This window comes from Lithobates pipiens, unplaced genomic scaffold, assembly GCF_037356315.1.
Source record: "Lithobates pipiens isolate NorthernLeopardFrog02 unplaced genomic scaffold, aLitPip1_a1.2 Scaffold_16, whole genome shotgun sequence".
In the NCBI taxonomy this organism is placed as follows: domain Eukaryota; kingdom Metazoa; phylum Chordata; class Amphibia; order Anura; family Ranidae; genus Lithobates; species Lithobates pipiens.
This window is the reverse complement of record NW_027507748.1, coordinates 362,261,062-362,283,380: the sequence shown is the minus strand read 5'-3', so window position 1 is coordinate 362,283,380 and position 22,319 is coordinate 362,261,062. Positions and strand designations below refer to the sequence as shown.

General features: G+C 46.0%; 1 protein-coding gene across 1 annotated transcript in view; it reads left to right on the top strand.

Moving 5' to 3' along the window:
• The window catches only part of SPOCD1 (SPOC domain containing 1), a 235,509-nt gene that overhangs the window by 187,290 nt on the left and 25,900 nt on the right, over positions 1-22,319 (top strand). Inside the window, exon 13 of the mRNA XM_077481969.1 lies at positions 21,809-21,995. Within this exon, the coding sequence (XP_077338095.1) occupies positions 21,809-21,995 (187 nt within the window). The remainder of the gene's footprint in view (positions 1-21,808; positions 21,996-22,319) is intronic.

The following is a 22,319-nucleotide window of genomic DNA, read 5'->3' as shown; positions in this document are numbered from 1 at the left end:
GCCGAAATTCCGAACAGCAACATCTGAAGAGAAGAAAAGAAGAGAAGAAAACAGAAGGCGGCGACAGAAGACCGGGCCACTGCCTGTAAAAGAGCTAGAAGAAGGCGCAGTGGCCCGGCAAGAAGAATCGAAGAGGGGACAGGACCCCCGAAGTCGGAAGAAGAGGGCGGCGGCGAAGGAGAAAGCCGGGCTCCTCCGCAAGTAAAAGAGCTAGCAGAAGATAGCGGAGGAGTCCCGGGGAGAAGACCTCCGAAGACGGAAGTCCCCCGGAGCTGTGCAATTTAAATTTTACTATTTTAATCCTTGTGTGTTGTGTTTTTTTTTTTTACAGGTGAATGGGTAGGGGTACATTGTACCCCATACTCATTCACATAGGGTGGGGGGCCGGTATCCGAGGGGCCCCCTTATTAACCTCCCTGGCGGTATGATTCAGTCTGGATTTAGGTACTGAAAGCGGTACAATTTATTTTGCATGGAAATTTGGCGTCTTATATTGTAGTCCTGTAATTCTTAGGAATAACGCTCTTAAATATGTTCAAACCAGAGTCTAGCAGACATCCCGGGTATGATAAAGTTTATAATATAATAAAGAATAATAAAAAATATTCAATAATGTAATCAAATCCTAAAACACTGAAAAAGGGACACTTTCTGGTTGCTATGGACAATCTCCAAATTCCAGGCAGAAAAAACAGTATTTATAATATAAAAGTGCATGCAGGGCACTGCGCAGACCACTAGGGACAAAGGGTGTGTGTAATTTTGAAATACAGCACTGTAATCTGTAAGATTACAGTGCTGTGTGTGTTTTGTGTACTTTAACTTTTTTGAATTTGCCGCCGTTCTCCGCTCGTAACGTCGCAGGGAACGGAGCTCGGCGGCATTCGGCACTGGGAATCGAGCGGAGGACAGCTCGATCACACAGAGCGGAGGACATCTCTGGATCCAGGGGACAAGGTAAGTAACTCTCCCTGTGTCCTCCCCTGCATCCAGCGAAGCAATCCCGAGTCTGGCTCAGGGTTACTGTTCCTATCAGTAAATTCCTAACCCGAGCCAGACTCGGGATTACGGTTAAAGGGGGCTCCCGGATTACGATAAGCCCCCCCCCCCCGGCCCCAGACCCCGACAACCAACGGCCAGGGTTGTCGGGAAGAGGCCCTTGTCCTCATCAACATGGGGACAAGGTGCTTTGAGGTGGGGGGGCCACGTAGCCCCCCCTTCCCCAAGGCACCCCCCATGTTGAGGGCACGCGGCCTGGCACTGCTCAGGAGGGGGGTGGGGACGCGGGAAAAGTCCGCTCATTTCAAAAGTAGGGCAGACTAGCACACACACGCCCGTACTGTCCGCCGAAAAGCGAGTCCGGCAGACAGATTGGAGTGCAAAAATACTTTATTAGTCCGCCGGACTTTTGGGTAAAAAAAAGTCCGCCAGAGGCTACACACGGGCGGATTGTCCGGCGGACTTGAGTTTGCCGGACTTTTCCACCGGATTGTTTGATCATGTGTACGCGGCATAACTGTCGCTTTTCTGTACATGCTGGTCTGCTAAAGGAAACTGAAAAGAAACAGATTTACTAGTTAGTTGTTAACCCAATAAAAAATGTTCCCTTAAAGCACATTATACAGCACAGTGCTTGTGCTGTGTCATTTTGCCCCCTGTAACACCTGTAATACCTGGCTGATCGTGCTTGGTTCTGCACTTCCCCTGTGCGCTGATATATGATGGCTGCCAGGTACTGACACCTGAGTCATCCGCAGCCTGCTCTGTGTCTTCTGTGTGTGCTCCTCCCTCCCCTTTCTGCCTGAAAGCTCTGTGTTCACGCCACCCCCTCCTGTCCTGCTGCTCAAATTACTATTTATTTTTCATATAATCTTCAGTTTTTTTACTGTAATGGCCCCCTGTGACTACTTTATGAAAATAATGTTGTATATACCTTGTATACAGAGTGCTGATCTGCTCTCATTGACCCACCGCTTCTCTCCTCACCTGGAGGCGATTTAGTTTGCATATGTAGGTCTATACAAATCATTCATTCCTCCCTTTGCCCGATAGATGCAGGGGGTGGGGCCGCCTCTCTCCCTCTCCTCCTGACTGACGTCAGCCGAGATCAGTGCTCTGTAAACAAGGTATAAAAGCATTATTTTCATAAAGCACAGTCACAGGGGGCCATTACAGTAAAAAACAGAGATGATTATGAAAAATTACATTGGTGGGTAACAACCACTTTAAATCAACAGATGAAAAAAAGAGAAAAAAAACAATCTTCAATATATTAAATTGTTTGTTTTTTGGTTTCATAACGGTTTAACACCATGAGCAATGAGACAAGATGTGCTCAGTGCTCTATGAAGCCTATTTAGTGATTCTTTAACCACTATATAGCAATATGGCGTTGGCAAAAGTGGTTTAGTTATCCGGATGTCATATGACGTGATCAGAAAAACGAGCCAGCGTGCGCCCGCGTGGGCACGCAGTATGGCGATCGGTGGCGCGGCGTGTCAGTCTGACACACCGCAACTCCAACCTAGGTAAAGAGTGTCTGACAGAGATTCTTTACCACATGATCAGCCCTCACCATTCACAGCTGATCACGGTGCAAACAGGAAAAAACACACATTGTCTTTTCCTCACTCGCATCTGTCAGACGCGAGTAGAGGAGAGTCGATTGGCTGCCCCTCTGATGGGGGGGGGGGGTCTTCCCTGCCTGCAAGTGCCTCCTTATCATGGATGCCTATCAGTGCCATCTATCAGTGTCCATCAGTGCAGCCTATCAATGCCCATCAGTGCTGCATATCAGTTCCACCTATCAGTGACGCATATCAGTGCCCATCGGTGCCACCTTATCAGTGCCCGCCAGTGCAGCCTCATCAGTGAAGGATAAAACATACTTATTTACAAAGTTTTGTAACAGAAACTTTTTTTCCCCCCAGATTTTTAGTCTTTTATTTGTTTAGCAGAAAATAAAAAGCCCAGTGGTGATCAAATACCACCAAAAGAAACCTCTATTTGTGGGAACAAAATTATGAAAATGTTGTCATTTAAATAGCGATAGCTCTGAAAGCTGAAAATGGGCTTGGCCAGGAGAGGGGGGAGTGCCTAGTATTGAAGTGGTTAAAACATAATTGACATAGGTACATTTTGATTTATTCTTGCTATTCTTGAATGTATTAATTTAGTGGTGATATGCTTAATTTTAGATATTTGCTAATTGTAACCTTGATCTTTCTTGAAACAAAAAGCTGCTTTGCTCCCTGTAACCAAAATATTTTTTTTAGGTTGACATAAATACATTAGTATCTTTGGTCTGAAGAAGCATCCTGTTATACCTTTAGATCAGTGGTCATCAACCCTGTCCTCAGGACCCACTAATAGGCCAGGTTTGCAAGATAACTGAAATGCATCACAGGTGATATCATTTGTTGCTCAGTGATTTCAGTATTCTAATCTGCATCTCCCCAAGATAATACATATAGCTTGTTAGTGGGCCCTGAGGACAGGGTTGATGACCACTGCTTTAGATAACATGTTTTCATTTGTTGGATTTAAAGTGTGAAGTTAAAATGTCAATAAAAAACACTCAGTCAGAGATATTACTCTTCCTGAATGAATATTGATAGCTTTTAGAAAGTCTATAGATCCAATTAGTAGCAATTGTGATAGAAGATAACGGTCATAATTCAGCAGCGGTAATAGCTGTCTGGTCAGGGTAATTCTCAGTTTTGTGTGGAAAAACCAGCTTGATGTGAGATATTAGGTTATACCAAATTATGTATATTTTATATTAAAATGACTTCACTACTTAAAGAGGAAGTAAACCCTGATGGTTTACTTCCTCTTTGTCTCCCTGCAAAGGTAAAGCATAATGGGCTACTATGCATCGGCAGAGGAAGAAGATGGCTGTTTTAAAGGGTTCGACTTCACCCTGATCCAGCCCTTCTTAAAGGAGTTCAGAGAAGTTTTGGCGCAGGAGAATCCGGCAGAAGAACCGCAGAAATAACAGAGGAGCTGTTTCAAGAACATAACGAAGGAAGGGCTCACCTTCCCTTTTAATTATGAAATAAATTATATTATTGAAGATGAATAGAAGCAGACAGAAAGGAAGTTCTCTTTCAAGAACTGTTTTGCCAAATGATACCCCTTTGGAAGGGAGATCGTTAAACACCTGGAGGACCCACCGGTGTTCAATGTAGTGCTGCTGTGCTTGGCCAGGCAGGTATTGCTGCTGTTAGATGACATGGTTTTGCTTAAAGATGTCCCCAACAGGAGAGTGGATTTAGACCTGAAAACTTTGTATATGGCTGCAGTAGGGGTGTGTAAGCCATCAGTAGAAGGCAGTGATCTCTGGCAGATGTTTCTAGCGATTTCGTAAAGCCGTGTTTATCACCTCATTTAACAACCTGGCGCTGAGGGCTGGGTTTATGGTGGAGGCTGCAATCAACATTGTTAAATCTCTTGCACAAGTGATACTAAACACAATCACAGTGAGACAAGCCTAATGGCTCAGGCCTTGAGTGGTGGATCCCTTGTTCAAATAGTATTGGTGCAAGATCCCCTTTAAGGATCAGTCTCTGTTTGCAGTTTAGCTTGATTTGATTCAGAAAATGCCAAAGCAACAGACGGGAAGTCTGGGTTCATCTCCCAGGATAGAAGATTGTTCTGCCAAAAGAATCCTGCCGTTGGCAGGCCGTCTAGAGCCAGAGGGAAGAAAGCAAGAGCCTACAAACCAGGGTAAGAGTTTCACAGGCCTTGGAATGCTCCCTCAATGTTCCCAAGCATTTTAAGCTAGTCCATGATCAAAACCCCAGAGGTCTCAAATTCTGGGGCATTGAAAGGGTTACAAAACATTGGAGAGGTGGTAATTTCATATGCCAGCTTAGCCAAAGGGAATCTCATTGGATTCATGAGACAAAGGTTCTTGTGCTGGGAGGTTTGAATGTCAAGTTCGACATCAATTGTTTTATGTCTGATCGGTAGACATGATTTCATTTTTACTATTATTTTATTTTCATATTTATTTTCATTTTTAATTTTATTTTTATTGTTGTAAATTTTGTTTTGGTATTGTTGTATTTTAGGATGGGTGATCTATGAGAATCAGCATTGAAGCGGGATGACTGATGCCACGCAAACACGACTGTTTTTTTCGTCAGATTAAACTGACGATTTTTCTGCTGAAACAGACTTGCGTACACATGATCAAGATCCGATCGTTTAGAACGTGATGACGTACAAAACACGTATGATTGGACTAGAAAAAGGAAGTTCAATTAGTAGCCAATAGCTGTCCTTGAGTTGTTTTTGGTTCGTCGGAATAGCATACAGACGAATGGATTTCCCGATAGGAATTGATTCCGTCTGAAAGATTTAAAACATGTTCTATTTCTTGGTCTGTCAGAATTTTTGAAAGAAAAAGCCCAATGAATCCCACACTCGATCGTAATATCCGATGGAATGATTCCGTCTGACCTTTTCTGTCGGGAAGTCTGACCGTGTGTACGTGGCATTACACATTTTTTATATGTTTTTAATTATTATTATGTTTAAGCAATGTTCTGGTACAGCTACAGTCGTGTTTCTATTAAATGCACTGTTTTTGCTTGCCTGTTAGTGTATTGCTATTTTGGAAACAAAGGCATTCCTTTTCTTAGTCACCGCTGATGAAGTCCCGTCCCCTTGGGATGTAACGCGTATGTAAACCACGTGACATTGATCATGATGTCACCCGCATCCTACATGCTGATCCTCATGGAAACTCAGTGTATCTTTTAGCCACTCATGCCTCGCACTGGGGCACAGTGCGTTGTCTGTAAGTGCACATTTTATATTCTTAAATAAATGTATTTTTAACATACAGACAGCAGTAGATCTCTTTTGCTTTTGTTTTATGTATCTATCGTACCTGGCGTTGATGGTGAACATCTTGTGAGTTAGCACGCTATCGGCATTACATCTGTTACCAGTGTGTGTGATCCTGTTGACAATATCCCAGGGAACTGCTGTTTTTGACCTGACTGATTTACTCAGGGGTTCATTTGTTGAGGTGAGCGGCTAATATTCTCGGTGGTGGAAGTTGTCACATCAGTCGGCTTTATAATATGAACATCACTTCATTTCACTGGATATCTGCTGATTTTATGCCGATCAACCTAATCTCATTATGAACAACATGGACTGCTTTTGTGTTCTATACTAGCTCTAATTTGTTTTTATTTGTGGTATCATTTTATTTTCTTGCGCTGTACTGCTTTTTATAAAGACTTTTTCAGGGTTTTGATCTTTTGACCCTCAGTTTTTAAGCTGCTGTATTAGGTTTTATATTTTGTGTTTGCGCTGGTTGATTTTCTTTATTCTAGTTTTTGTATCAACAAGTAGATTGACTGTATCTTCTGAATTCATGGCCTTCGCCTACTGTCAGAAACCATGAAATTAGACCAAGATAGAAGTACAGTTAAATCACACTTGTTTAATAATAAAAGTAAATAGAACAAACATAGTCAAAACATAGCCAGATTTCAGGAACTGGAACGGATAGTCGGACAAGCCAAATGCCAGGGAGTCGGAGATGAGCGTAGTAAAACAGCAAGCAGGATCTGGAGCCAGAAGGGATGTCAGCCAAGCAAGTCTTTTAACCGGAGCATCTCTGTGATGTTGACTAAGGCGAAGGCAGAGATTCTCTGGGCTGGACGGCTTAAGTAGGCAGGACTGACGAGCAGGATATCATCAACAGCTGAGTAACTGTGGAGAGATAGGAGCTGACAATTAGCCGACAGCTGAGCGGCCAGCTCAGAGAAGGAAGGGCTGAGCCCAGCCCTGACAAATGGCCATTATCGGACTTCTCCACACACTGTAGAGTTCCCTATTATAGTTTTTATTATGTCCATGGATATAGGCAATCCTCTCTGCTGTGCCCATGCATATGTTGCTTTCTGCCCCAGATGTCCAGATTGCTTGTGGGCCTAGTTGGTCAAGTTCATCAAGACATGATCAATTGGCACAACTGCCTTCACTTTGGCAATTTCATCTGCAACTCTGTTATAGTTCTCAAAGTCTGGGACTAGGGGCACACGTGCCTCAACATGCCCCACTCTTATGGTGTGGGAGTGAGCTTCCAGATGTAGTCCCAGACTTCCTTGCCTCCCCACACCACCTTTCCATGAATCATCCATTCATTGGACTTCTACGTGGGCATCCAAGTTGTCATTCCTTTAAAAACTTCCCAGCTGTCAGTGTAGATAGTGACATGGGAAGAAGGATCCTCCTGAAGAGTTATCACTACAGCTTTCAACTCTGCATACTGACTGGAGCCTCCAATTCCGGTCTCCTGCAGGACTGTGTCTGTACTTGGGTTGTAGGCTGTTGCTGTCCATTTACGCCCAGACAAGGCGACTATGGCTGAACCATCAGTGAACCACGCTGACTCCTTCATGTCTTCTGACAGAGACTCAAAGGGTGGAGCCTCTTGAATGGGGGATGACTGCAGCATAGGAATTTCTTCTTTTGGCTGGGTGCTGGTAAAAGTAACAAGCTCTGCCAACTGTTTTGAAATGTCTCTAACATCCCCAGCTGCAATACCCCCTCTTTCTTGAAGGTACCGCTTCCATTTCATCAGTGTCTGGTTCTGGGCTGCAGCTGCCCAAGTGGTCAGTTCATTATCTCTGACCCATCCTGCTATTGGCAATGCAGAATGGATGGTGACTGTGTTCTTTCCTGTGATAGTCTCTACATGTTGAAGTGCTGTGTAGGCCCCAAGTAGGTACTTCTCTAGGGGCATGTATCTTTTCTCTGCCCCTGTCAGTTGTTTGGACTAAAATCTAATGGGTATTGCTCTCAGTCCTTTATTTTCGTTTGGCTGCCACAGACTCCAAGATATGGTACCATCCTGCTCCACTACATCCAGCTGAAATGGTACTCCTTGTCTTACGGGTCCCAATCCCTGATGCTGCAAAATGGCTTTTTTTAGCAGCAATGAATGCGGTCCACTGCTCTGAACCCCAAGAGAACTCAGTCTTTTTCCTGGTAGCATTATATATAGGCCTCAGAATCAGTCCAAGATGTGGGGTGAATGATCTCCAGAATCCCACAACTCCAATGAACTTCTGTGCCTCCTTTTTGGCAGTAGGGGGTGAAAGCGCCTAGATAGTTTGCACAACTGTCTCTATAATTTTCCTCTGTGGCCCAGTCCACATCATTCTTAGGAATTTCACCTCCGTGGCAGGTCTTTAGACTTTGTCTCTGTTAATAGCCCACCCTCTGTTCTCCAAGTGCTGTATCAGTAGGTGCAGTGCTTCAGTTACATCTTCTTTTGTCCCAGAGATCATGATGTCATCAATATAGTGAAACACAGCAACTTTCAAAATCAGTCCATGACAAATTGTTGGAGAATGAAGATAGTCTTCAGGAAGCATTGTGGAAGTGTACTATCCCACATAGCAAACTGGTCTTGACACTAATGAAAGCATTAGCTAGGTCTATTACAGCATGATATTCTGCCTCTTTAACAATTTTCTCAACAATTGAGATCATATCAGGTACAGCTGACTTCAGTGGAGGAGCCGCTTTGTTTAGGCCGCTGTAATCCACAGTCATTCTATATGTCCCATCAGGTTTCTTTACTGGAAACACCGGAGGTGAGAAAGGAATTACAGCAGGTCTAAGGATCCCCACTCTCAACAGTTCCAGGAAGTCTGTACTGCTTGAGTCTGACTTTCTTCTCTGGTGAAGGAATGTAGACAGGGGTCCATTTCACATGAACTCTGACCACAGCCTTCCCCGCCCTAACCAGATACGCTTTATCAGGATACCTGAATGTGAATGTACCCCGTTCAGTTTGAATAGACTGACCTTGAAGTACATCCACCCCAAGCATATTTTTCGGTTAACTCTGATACCAAAACATTTGTCATAAATCCTGATGCCTTGCCAATAGCCAATTTCACCGCTATCCTAACTACTGGTATGGTTTGCCCTCCCAAACCTTTTACATAAATTCTCCTTTGTGATGTGAAGGATTTCCTTGCAAAGGTGTAACTTCAACTCCATTGTCAACTAAAGCCATTACATGTGTAGGAAAAGATGACTTCCCCACCATACAGTGACAGGTGCATAGGGGCATCGGTCTGCTGCTGTCACTGCGCTCACTGCTATTACAGGAGACACAGGAGGGGTCTGCTCTGTTTTCTATAAATCTAGGCTGATGTTATCTTCACTAGGAGTAGTGTTTCTAACCCTGACAGTTTTAAGTTCCACCTCTTCAACATTTTTGCAGTAGAAATCCCATCTATCTCATCTTTAGGTACTCCTGCCTTTAATAGCTCAACCCACATTTCTTTTCCTAGAGATAACTAGCCTGTTTTTCTCTTCACCTCCTGTCTTCTCTCCCACATTCCCTTTCTTCTCTGTAAAATTTATTTTCTGCTTGTATTCTTTCTGTCTGACCTTGACCTTATTTACTGCCCTGACAGGTTTTGTTTTAGTCTTCTCTAGCTCCCCCAACTGGCTTAAAAGGATAGTGACTTCATGAATCGTGCTGTTTAATCCCAGGCCTCCCAGCAAGGACAATAAAGAAGCTCTGAGATTAAATGGCGCAGACTTCATCAGTTTAGAGCACAGAGCAGACATAAAGGGTTCCATATCTGGACCCATCCATTCTGTAAACCTATTTAATCTGATTATACAACCCATCTCATGTAACCTGGAAATATCCTCTCCTATTGATCTCCAGAAGTAGGTATTTTCCAGGTCAGCAGGACTATTCCATCTCTCACGAGGTCTAACAGTAAAAAATTCACACTAAACTCTCAGGCTTTTTGCATTGCCTGACACATGGGTTAACGCTCCCATAGCCACTGCTTCCTTACCTGACAAAACAAAACTGTCTGCCCCTTTATCCCACAAGCATAGGAGACAACTCAACCTTTGTTTGTATTGTTTTGCCAGCTCATGGAGTTCAGTTTGTGTAACATCTTTGGGGTTGCGATAATGCACTTCCCCATCTGCCATATCCTCTCTATCATGTTGCCTTTTCCTATGCTTAGTAATGAGAGATCTGGCATACTTTTTCTTTCCCACCAGCAGATCATCATCAGAAATATCTCCTCATCCTCACTATCATTTGAGGAGAGCACATCCTCACAATCCTAGTTTTGGAATGTGACAATGGCATTTACTATCAGGTTTACCCCCCTTCCTTTTTCTTAAAGAGGAAGTAAAGCCTCTTAAAAAAAAAGACACTCTGCAAGGCAAAGGCATAATGAGCTAGTATGCATAGTACTAGCTAATTAGGAATTTCTTGAGATCGAAGCTCCCGCAGCGGTCCTCGGTCACCACCTCAGTCATGATACCCGGAGTGACTTCCGGATATCGCGGCTCCGGCGCTGTGACTGGCCGGAGCCTCGATGACATCACTCCCGTGCATGCACGCTGGTGCCGTCACTAACGGCATGATCGCCGCTAGAAACGGCACGCTAGGTGCACTCGCGCCGTAGACATCGGTGCCACTATTTTTGCAAATATCTCCTAAACCATTTAGGTTTGGGAGATATTTCTTGCATCTACAGGTAAGCCTTAATCTAGGCTTACCTGTAGGTTAAAGTGGTTGTAAGGGGTTTACAAGCACTTTAAGGCATTAATTGATTTGGTCATGAGGGCTGCACACCCCTCTTACAAATCATCAGCCCGACTAACAATTGAACAAACACACTCTGAGGCAACTGCTAGCTGGTCTTTTAATACCTTAACTTCTGCCTCTGCCTTCTCCCTTCTATGTGTTTCAGTGTAACTAGCATGAAGGAAGTACCAACTCACTGTGGACACTGTCCTCTTCTCTTTTTTACTTAAATCCAACCCCTTAAGGCTAAAATCTACAATATTCAAGGGAGAAGCATACTTTACAAATTATTTAGCAACAGGCTCCCACTCATTGTCTATGGCCCAGATAGGTAAGCTGCACACTTAATTCTGGCCACCAGAACCCTCTGCAGCCTTTCTTTTCCTAAACAGCTTACGGAGCATTTTTACCTAGCACAAGCTACACAACACACCACAGAAAAAAACAGGTCTGCTTCAGTTGAGTTATAGCACAGACGGCACGAGCCCCCAAATTGTTGTGCGTCTATCTAGCAAGGTATCTTTGTGGTATAAGCAAGAAGCTGAGACCTCTGCAGTGTGTAAATGTACTTCTACTATACAAAAATGCTCTACATACAAAACTATTACAATATTAGGAATACAATCAAGACAGACAAATATCTATAACAAGCAAAATGCCTAGCAAATAAACAGCCTATGGTCTGTAACAGTAGAAATTCACTTAAAAGTTACTTAACTCCGGTTACGGTGTAATCAGGTGCTCCTGGAGACCAGGCACCTTCTTTTTCACTTATTACAGATTCTTCCTCCTGCTCTGGTGTTAAAGGGATTGTAAAGTGATTTTTGTTTTGTTGTTAAAATAACAAACATGTTATGCTTACCTCCACTGTGCAGCTCGTTTTGCACAGAGTGGCCCCGAACCTGGTCTTCTGGGGTCCCTCGGCGGCTGTTTCTGCTTCCTCCTGCAGGTGCTTCTCACATTCATGCGAGCGAGCTCGCATGGTGAGAAGCATCTGCAGGTGCGCTCCCGTGATACAGCCGGCGGCTATAGCCACTCGCTGTATCACACGGCCCCGCCCCGGCGCTCCGCGTCAGTGGATGTGATTGACAGCAGCGCGAGCCAATGGCTGCGCTGCTTTCCATCCACTCCAGCTAATCAGCAGCCAGGCTGAACGGTAGAAAGGAAGTCGGGGGACGAGCGCTGGACTTTCGAGGGGTGAGGTAAGTAAAACGGGGGGACTGGGGGCGCCGGGACTGTAAGATGTTTTTTCACCTTAATGCATAGAATGCATTAAGGTGAAAAAACATTTACCTTTACAACCCCTTTAATCCATGATGACTGGGGTCCAGCTTATGCCTGGCAACCATTGTATAGCTCAGGTTGTTTTCTATAAAAACCGACTAACAGTCATTCTTTCAGTTTGAGAGACCCTCTTACCTGTTTACTGTAGCTATAGAGACAATAGCCTATTCAAACTGTCAATTGAATACAACAATGGTATCTATGTTCCCATTGTATCCAACAGCATGTGTTTGAGAAATATCTACTCAAGACAGAACCTGACAGTAATCTGATTTCTATGACCAACTACTATTGTAATATTGTTCTGTGTAATTTTATGTCTGATTAATATAATAAAATCATATTTCTCTTACATTCACTGACTGACACAGCTCCTTTACCATCGGGCTGTTATGCCACCTTCAGAAGAGGACTCGGCAGAACATGTTAACGTGTACAACAAAACCAGAACTTTCTAGTTCCGCCCAAGGTAGGTCCCTTAGGTAACAACCCCCCAGCCTGCATACTGGAGCTTCTGCAGAAGTTTGCCTTTTGTGCAAGATTTAGATCCTGTGATCTGCTATCAACAGCCGGCTGGGTGACAGGCTGGATACCCTTATCCTTGCAGTCTCCCCAGCCTGGTCAGCGAGCGTGTGCAGATCAGAGCTCCGTGCTGGGTCAGCCACTACATGTCCCCTAGGCTCCAGGGGCAGCCGGTGAGCTTAATGCTCCGGGGCACACATATGACCGGGCTACTGATGTCTGCATTACAGTGTGCCGGGCCAACAGCCACTCGCACTGATCGGAGAGTGGGTCTGTGATGGAATGTTCCCCAGCTCGTCAGGATTGGTAAGTACAGCTCTCCCTGCCTCAGTGGGGCTGAGCAGCTGGGCATTCCCTGGGAGGTTGATTCAGGGGTCCCTTAACTCCCTCTCTTCCCTGTCCCTATCTCCCCCCCCATGGGTGATGCTGCATGGGCTGCTGAGCTGTGTGTGCCACATAGACAGGGGCCCCCTGGAGGGGCTCTCACCTTGGGTGGGGGCTGCACTGGTTGGCTGTGCCCTGGATGTCTGTAATGTCTCTCTCCTGGGTGTCTGGAGGTCGTTGTCTGCTGATCGCTGTAGCGCTGTTTTCTGCCATTTCCTCAGCCTGTTTTCACTGTCTCTCATTGCATACAGTGCTCGGCGCCCATTTTTGGTGTGACCAGGGAGAAGCATGGTCAGACTCAATTTTTCTGTATTCCGGCAGCCATTTTCCCTGCGATTATGTCCTTTGTACTGGACGCTCGGCGGCCATTTTGTTGAAGCCTAAACACGTTTTTCATGCTCAGCACTGTTCTCTGGGGCTCAGCACAGCATGGTTTTCTCTCACAAGCATCTGGGAGCTGACACAGGACACAGGCTCACCTAGTTGGACAGTGCAGAACTCGGTCAGGGGGGTGAGTCCTGCGGTGGGGGCCCCTCAGCCTGCAGCAGTTAAAGGGTGGGACCATCACTGTCCTAAGTCCCCAACAGGTGGCAGACAGGGTAGGGTCAGCATGGCCCGAAATCCAGGCAATTGCAACCGGTTCGCCTGCAGACAGTGCAGTGCCCCTGGATGCTTTGTCAGTGGTCCTTTAGGCTTCATGCACAAGAGAAACTGTTAAACGCGTGTTTAGAGGCAGTTGGACACTTTTTTCAACTGCCCCTGAACTCATTCAATGTTATCCTATGTGTCCATGTACACAGTCTAGTTTTTTGCCGTTTTTATGCAGTTGCGTTTAACCTCGTTTTTCCAGAAGCAAAAAAATGGGTTCAGACGAAAAAGTTACCGCGTTTTGCCGCGTTTTCATTTATAAGCGTTTTTAAAGGTGACCTATTTTTTTTCACATTAAAAATCTCAAAAATTATTGCAAATGGTGAAAAACCATGAAAAAAAAATAATTTAAACAATTGCAATTGCAAGTGGACAATCCACAACTTGTGGCAAGTGACATGGCAGGTGGCAAGTGACATGGTAAGTGGACAATCCACAACTTGTGGCAAGCAACGTGGCAGGTGACGTGGCAAGTGGACAATCCACAACTTGTGGCAGGTGACATGGCAAGTGGATAATCCACAACTTGTGGCAGGTGACTTGGCAAGTGGACAATCCACAACTTGTGGCAAGTGACGTGGCAGGTGACGTGGCAAGTGGACAATCCACAACTTGTGGCTGGTGATGTGGCAGGTATCGTGGCAAGTGGACAATCCACAACTTGTGGCAGGTGACATGGCAGGGGACATGGCAAGTGGACAATCCACAACTTGTGGCAGGTGACGTGGCAAGTGGACAATCCACAACTTGTGGCTGGTGACGTGGCAAGTGGACTATCCACAACTTGTGGCAGGCGACGTGGCAAGTGGACAATCCACAACTTGTGGCAGGTGATGTGGCAAGTGACCTGGCAGGTGATGTGGCACCTGGACAATCCACAAATTGTGGCAAGTGACGTGGCAAGTGGACAATCCACAACTTGTGGCAGGTGACGTGGCAAGTGGACAATCCACAACTTGTGGCAGGTGACATGGCAAGTGGACAATCCTCAACTTGTGGCAAGTGACATAGCAGGTGGCAAGTAACGAGGCAAGTGGACAATCCACAACTTGTGGCAAGTGACGTGGCAAGTGGACAATCCACAACTTGTGGCAAGTGACATGGTAAGTGGACAATCCACAACTTGTGGCAAGTGACGTGGCAGGTGACGTGGCAAGTGGACAATCCACAACTTGTGGCAGGTGACGTGGCAAGTGGACAATCCACAGCTTGTGGCAGGTGACGTGGCAAGTGGACAATCCACAACTTGTGGCAAGTGACGTGGCAGGTGACGTGGCAAGTGGACAATCCACAACTTGTGGCAGGTGACGTGGCAAGTGGACAATCCACAGCTTGTGGCAGGTGACGTGGCAAGTGGACAATCCACAACTTGTGGAAAGTGACATGGAAGGTGATGTGGCAAGTGACGTGGCAAGTGGACAAACCACAACTTGTGGCTGGTGATGTGGCAGGTGACGTGGCAAGTGGACAATCCACAACTTGTGGCAGGTGCTATGGCAGGGGACGTGGCAAGTGGACAATCCACAACTTGTGGCAGGTGACGTGGCAAGTGGACTATCCACAACTTGTGGCTGGTGACGTGGCAAGTGGACAATCCACAACTTGTTGCAAGCGATGTGGCAAGTGACCTGGCAGGTGACGTGGCACCTGGACAATCCACAAATTGTGGCAAGTGACGTGGCAGGTGATGTGGCAAGTGGACAATCCACAACTTGTGGCAGGTGACGGGGCAAGTGGACAATCCACAACTTGTGGCAGGTGACGTGGCAAGTGGACAATCCTCAACTTGTGGCAAGTGACATAGCAGGTGGCAAGTAACGTGGCAAGTGGACAATCCACAACTTGTGGCAAGTGACGTGGCAAGTGGATAATCCACAACTTGTGGCAGGTGACGTGGCAAGTGACGTGGCAGGTGATGTGGTAAGTGACGTGGCAAGTGGACAATCCACAACTTGTGGAAGGTGACAAGTGACATGGCAGGTGTTGTGGCAAGTGGACAATCCACAACTTGTGGCAGGTGCCGTGGCAAGTGGCACGCTAAATACAAGTACACTGCTGCTCTCACAGCTGCTGATACTCACTCTGGTCTCACAAAATTGCTGAAATAGTTAATAATACTGTTTTTTGAGCTGGGGAGGGTCTATGATGTTAGCTTAACTAAACGCTTATAGACGCAAACGCGGTAAAATGCCGCTAAATCACGGTAAAAATCGTGACAAAATGGGAGTTTCTAAACGCCAGTTTCGGCTTTTAAAAACGTGTCCAGCAGAGTTTGCATCTGCTTCTCGTGTGCATGAAGCTTAACACGTTCATTGCCAAGATGGAGGTGGTGTGTGGGCGCAAAGGTGGTAAAAAGCGCCCCCTGGCTCCCCATCCTCCGGGGAGAGCTCTGATGCAGACTCTGGACCCTCTGAGGCTGGTGACCTCTGCTCTGTTCTTTCAGAGGACGCTGACCAGGACCGATCGGACATTGATGAGGCCCCGTCCGGGTCTGCGTGACAAAGCGCTTGTTGGAGCATTTATCACAGCTGTGCATGATACCTTGAAAATTAAGGATACAGCAGATCGCTTTGCTGATGTAGTGGTCCCTTTTGGGTCCCGTAAGCCAGCCCATACACCTAAGGTGTTTCCGTATCTGACTTATTTCGATAAGTTCATATACAAGGAATGGGGTCGACCGCAACGGACCTTTTCGGGCCCCAAATACATGGCGGTGCGTTACCCCTTTGAGGAGAGCCTTCTCAAAAAATGGTCGGATCCTCCGGTCGTGGACCCCCAGTATCAAGGTTAAGGACCTCACGGACAGGAAGGCTGAGGCAGTGGCTGTTCCTTGTTTACTGTTGTGGGGTCAGCAATGCGACCAGTACTGGCATCTGCACTTGTGTCACACACACACTTACTGAGTGGGCAAAACGTTTGCACCGTGAAGGGGGAGCAACAGGCTTCCCCTGTCTGCGTGGAACTAGCAGACCAGTTAGTGCAAGACATAAGTACATTTGTGACGCGGGTCTGGATACCCTTCCTCTGTTATCCAGGGCCTCAGTGTCAGCAGTGATGCTTAGGCGCCTGATTTGGCTAAAATGCTGGTCAGTTGACCAGGCATCTTAAAAAGGCCTGACGGATTTAACCTTCCTTGGTGTGTGGCTCTTTGGAGCCTCATTGGATGACATTATTAAAAATGCCACTGGTGGTAAGAGTACCCTACTCCCACAGGCCAGGAAGGCTAAGGAGCCACACTGTAGGCAAGGGCCCTCATTTTCCGCTCAGAAACTGCTTTTTCGTTCACCCGGGGCTTCAGCTAAATGTCCCCAGCCCGTCAGGACGACCTCTGAAGGACAAAAGCGTCCCTGGAACCGCAAGCCTGCAAGCAAAAGTGCTACCGCATGAAGGTTTGCCCCCGCCCGCAACTCTGGTGGGGGGGTCACCTTCGGGAGTTTGCAGCCCGTTGGGCCTCTCGGCTGCCCGGCCAATGGGTCTGTGATCTGATTTCCTCTGGCTATAAAATAGATTTTCTCTCTTGGTCATCAAACAGATTCTTCCCCTCCAGTATACCCTTACTCCCGGCTCAACGAAAGGCCCTAATGGGGGCAGTAAGGGACCTGCTGAGTCTCGGGGTGATAGTACCTTATGTTTGTAGTACCCAAAAAAGGAAGGGGTATGTCCAATCTTGGACCCAAAGGCCCTCAATTACTTTGTAAAAGTACAGAGGTTCAGAATGGAATCAGTTCGCTCAGTAGTCGCTGCACTCCATCAAGGGGACTCCCTGGCATCTTTGGACATCCAGGATGCGTACCTGCACATACCTATATGCCTTCGGCATCAGAAGTTTCTGTGATTTGCAGTTGGGGAAGCCCACTACTAGTTTGTGGCTCTCCCTTTTGGCTTGGCATCAGCCCCCCGAGTCTTTACCAAGGTATGGCTCCAGTTTTGGCGTTGCTTCGCGATCGTAGGTTATCTACACGATCTCCTCCTGAGAGCATCTTCCGTCTCAGAATTAGAGGAGGATGTGGCGATCACCATGCAGACCCTGCAAGAATTTGGGTGGCTGTTGAAACTAAAAAAGTTGGTGATCATACCGACTCAGCGCTTTGAGCACCAAGGCTTACTGCTGGGCTCCATGGACGCGAGAGTGTTTTTCCCTTCAGACAAGCTGCAGACTCTCAGAGCTGCGGTAAAACTGTTGATGAACCGCAGGTGGTCGTCGATACGCTTCTGCATGCGAGTCCTGGGACTCATGGTGGCCTCCTTCGAGTCAGTACCGTATACCCAGTTCCACACCAGAGTCTTTCAGAAGGAGATTTTGACGAAATGGGACAAATCTCCGTTATCCCTGGATCGGCAGATTCAGGTGAGCCAGTCAATCAGGGACTCCCTGCTCTGGTGGCTGAGATCCCCGGCACTTCGGTCCAGGAAGTCGTTCCTACCTCTGAATTGGACAGTGATCACAACAGACGCCAGCCTAACCGGCTGGGGTGGAGTACTGGGAGTACAGTCGACCCAGGGCCTCTGGTCTGAGGAGGAATCCAAGTTGCCAATCAATGTGCTCGAGCTACGAGCGATCAGGCTATGCCTCTCCACATGGTCAATGAGACTTCGAGGGCATCCGATCAGGATCCAGTCAGACAATGCCACGGCAGTGGCATATGTCAATCAACAAGGAGGAACAAGAAGCTCGGCCGCCGCACGGGAGGTCGCTCACATCCTTCAGTGGGCAGAGCAACATGTACCAGCCCTTTCGGCATTTACATCCCGGGAGTGGAGAACTGGCAGGTGGACTACCTAAGTCGCCAGATGCTGGACCCAGGAAAATGGGCGCTGCATCCGGAGGTGTTCAGGCTACTGTGCCTGCGATGCGGAAGGTGCAGAGATTCGTGTCCAGGACAAGAGATCCTTGGGCAGATGCATCAGACGCGCTGGTGGCTCTGTGGGGTCAGTACCAGCTGATCTATGCCTTTCCTCCGCTAAAACTGCTACCACGTCTGCTTCACAGAGTGGAGACCAAGGGGATTCCAGTAATTCTGATTGCCCCAGATTGGCCTCAGCTTCCCTGGTACACAGACCTAGTGTGCCTGGTGACGGACACCCCTGGTGATTGCTGTTACGAGAGGACCTTCTGTCTCATGGTCCGATTCTCCATCCTGCTTTACCATCGCTGGTTTTAACGGCATGGCTATTGAGAGCCAAGTGCTAAGGAACCAGGGCCTAACGGACTTGGTGATTCCAACTATGTTGAGAACATGGAAATCTTCTCGGAAGCTATATCATCGTACCTGGAAGGCCTACATCTGAGGAGAAAGGATGGCGTCTGCGCTCCTGTCCTATTCTATATCCAGGATCCTGCTGTTTCTACAGTGAGGAGTAGACCATAAATTGGCTTTAAGCACCATTAAAGGACAAATATTAGCCCTGGCTGTCTTTTTTCAGCGACCCCTGGCGTCTCACTCCTTAGTGAGCACTTTTGTCCAGGGGGTCCAACATGTAGTTCCTCCGGTGCGTCCACTGCTACCCCCGTGGGATCTGAACCTGGTGTTATCAGTGATTCAGAAACCGCTGTTTGAGAATATCAGAGAGATTCCTCCTTGGACTCTTTCCCAGAAAGTGGTCTTTCTAGTGGCCATTACATCGACCAGGAGGGTTTCGGAACTGGCGGTCTTGTCTTGCAAGTCGCCCTATCTGGTTATCCACAAGGATAACGTGGTGTTGCGTCTGCAACCTTCTTGGTGGTTTCAGCGTTCCACATCAATGAAAACATTGTCTTACCATCTGTGTCCTAAACCGACATCCTAAGGAGGTGGCCCTCCATTCCTTGGACGTGGTCTGGGCTCTAAGGGTGTATTTGTCTGCTACGGCTCTCTCTCTCTCTCTCGGAAGTCAGACTTTGTTTGTTTTGGTGGCTGGTCCGAAAAAAGGCATGTGGTCTCCATTTCCAGGTGGATCAGACAGATTGTAGTACAGGCCTACGCCTTGAAGGGGCAGGTGCCCCCCTGGTCACGGCCCATTCCACCAGGGCAATTGGAACATCTTGGGCCTTCTGACATCAAGCGTCTGTCGCTCAAGTGTAAAGCGGCAACTTGGTCGTCTGTTCACACCTTTACGAAATTCTACAAGGTAGATGTCAGTGCATCGGCTGATGTCTGTTTTGGCTGCAAAGTTTTGCAGGCAGCCGTGTAACTTGCAATTGCACTTAATTTTTTTCTTTTTTTTTTACAAACACAGTTTCCTTTAAGTAAATGCACTGTTGCATTGTTACCGCAGATTCCGAGGCGAGTAAATTTTTTATGCTGTTCCCACATTGTTTTTGTGGGTGAAGCTTTATGCTGTTTTCCACATGCCTTTGCAGGTGAAGTTTTTATGCTGTTTCCCACCCACCCCTCGTTTTGACACTGCTTGGGGACGTCCTGATGGTCTAAGTAAAGGAGCTGTGTCAGTCGGTGAACGTAAGAGAAAATAGGATTTTTTGTACTCATCGTAAAATTGTTTTCTCTGTAGTTCACTGATTGACACAGCACCCTCCCCTCCTATTTTTTACGTTATACTGCTTGTTGACATACTGAGGCTGCAGTATGCAGGCTGGGGGGTTGTTACCTAAGGGACCGCCCCTTGGGTGGAACTAGAAAGTTCTGGTTTTGTTGTACATGTTAACGTTAATGTTCTGCCTAGTCCTCTCCTGAAGGTGGCGTAACAACCCGATGGTCTAAGTAAAGGAGCTGTGTCAGTCAGTGAACTACAGAGAAAAGGATTTTACGGTGAGTACAAAAAAATCCTATTTTTAACAAATGTAACAGTGACAAGATTAGCACTGGAAGAATTTATATATAAGAAGGATACACATAAGGGTGGATGTTTATCCCCGTACATTTATGCAAGACTGGTGAATGGGACTTTTGAAGAACACACTATACTCAGTTTATTTTATTTATTTATTTTTCATTAACTATTATGAATTGACTATTAAATGTGGAGGACTATATTTGAGAATTGATCACGTGATATTTTACTGATTTAACATTTATTTGCATTAGTTGCACTATACAGTATTCGATAATTGATTACGCAGGAGTCACCGTGGTTTACTGTTTTGAGTTTTTTTTGTGTTTATCTGCAAAGGCTGTATTATATATGTGGCGCTGAAATTACTTTTATATATACATTCTTTGGGGATTAACATATCATTCCCTTTTTCGCGGGCAGCCTTTAGTATTTACACTAGCGCAAAAATTTGTGAGTGTGACGTTTGGAAGCTTGTATATGGCATATGCATGAAAACGGAAGCAAAGAAGCTCATTTCTATTACAACAAAAAAAAATACTAGTTTTTAAGTGAAAAGTGAAGACACGTCCACTTTTACTTTCGTTTTTATAAATCAGGTTCTGAATCATTAAATACTGCATGCAGTACTTTTAGCAGCAGATTTCCTTTAATGTGATAAGAAAACAGCATTTACCTTTGGTTCATGGTATGCTGACCTAGCATTTAATTATGTGCAAGTCACTATTTCCTTTCAATGCAATTAATATTCCAGAGTACCTGTAAGACCTAAACTTGAATCAAAATTACTTTTCAATTCAGGTTTAAGGCTTAGTCCATGAAAAACGTAAGTATCAGTGATGGAAAGAAGCTGGATTGTTACAGCACACGTCTACTGCTTAAATTGCTTCCACATCTCTAGGGCATTAGTGGCTGGAGTTTCTGCCATCCTCCTTTACAGCCACTACTAGCCTGTTCACACACATAAAATGGGGTTGTCAAGCTGCCTGCAATAAATTCTCCATTATCGCTTATGGATAATTTATTAGGGGGGAATTTGCTGCTTTGGTGTGTGCAACATCGGCCCAACATTGAATTGTAGATTATCTGACCGTCCCATTTAATATACTGTAAACTAGTACATTTCCAAAGAACTATATATTTTCTGTTATCTTTTATATTTTTATATATAAGGTTTTTTTTTTTTGTAAAAAATAGTTTAGCCTAGAAAGTCATACTATTATTCTCTTTTAGGCCCCTTTCAAACTGGGGCATTTTTCAGGTGCTACAGAGCCAAAAATAGCGCCCGGAGGGCTTTCACACTGGAGTGGTGTGCTAGCAGGACGGTGAAAAAAGTCCTGCTAGCCGCATCTTTGGAGCGGTGTATTCACTGCTCCTAAACCGCTCCTACCCATTGAAATAAAGGGCCGCTTTAACCCTTTTTTGGCCGCTAGCGTGGGTTAAAACCGCCCTGATAGCGGCCATTAAAACTATGGTAAATCGGCGCTAAAAATAGCGCCGCTTTACCGCCGACGCCGCTCCCGCCCCAGTGTGAAAGGGGCCTCAGTCTTAGAGTGTAAATGGTGAATTTCAGCATTCATTCTTGTGTCTTTGCAGGATATGTGTTTGCTCCGCCTATGTCCACGGACAGCTAGTGATGCTGTGTCCTATAGCCGACTGTTTTCCTACTTGAACCGCAAACTGAGGTATGGGATCATTGGGACCTGTAAAATGGAGGGCTTTGTTGTTCCACTGCCAGCACGCCAACCAATCCCTCCAAAACTACGACCATTGGGAGGACCAGGTATGACATAAAAAAACTGACAAAATTAAGTTAAGGGCTTGTAGAGTGCCTTAAAAAAGTACTCATAAATACCTGTTGTAATTTTCTACATTTTGTCATTTCACAACCAAAAAAATTTTTTATTTTATCGGGATTGTATGTGATAGACCAACACAAAGTGTCATATAATTGTGAAGTGGAAGGAAAATGATAAATGATTTTCAATTTTTTTTTACAAATTAACCACTTAACAACCGGCCCATAGCCGATTAACAGCTTCAGGGCGGTTGTCTAACTCTGAGAGGCCGTTAATTGACGGGCTCCCATAATTCAGCTCTCGCGCGC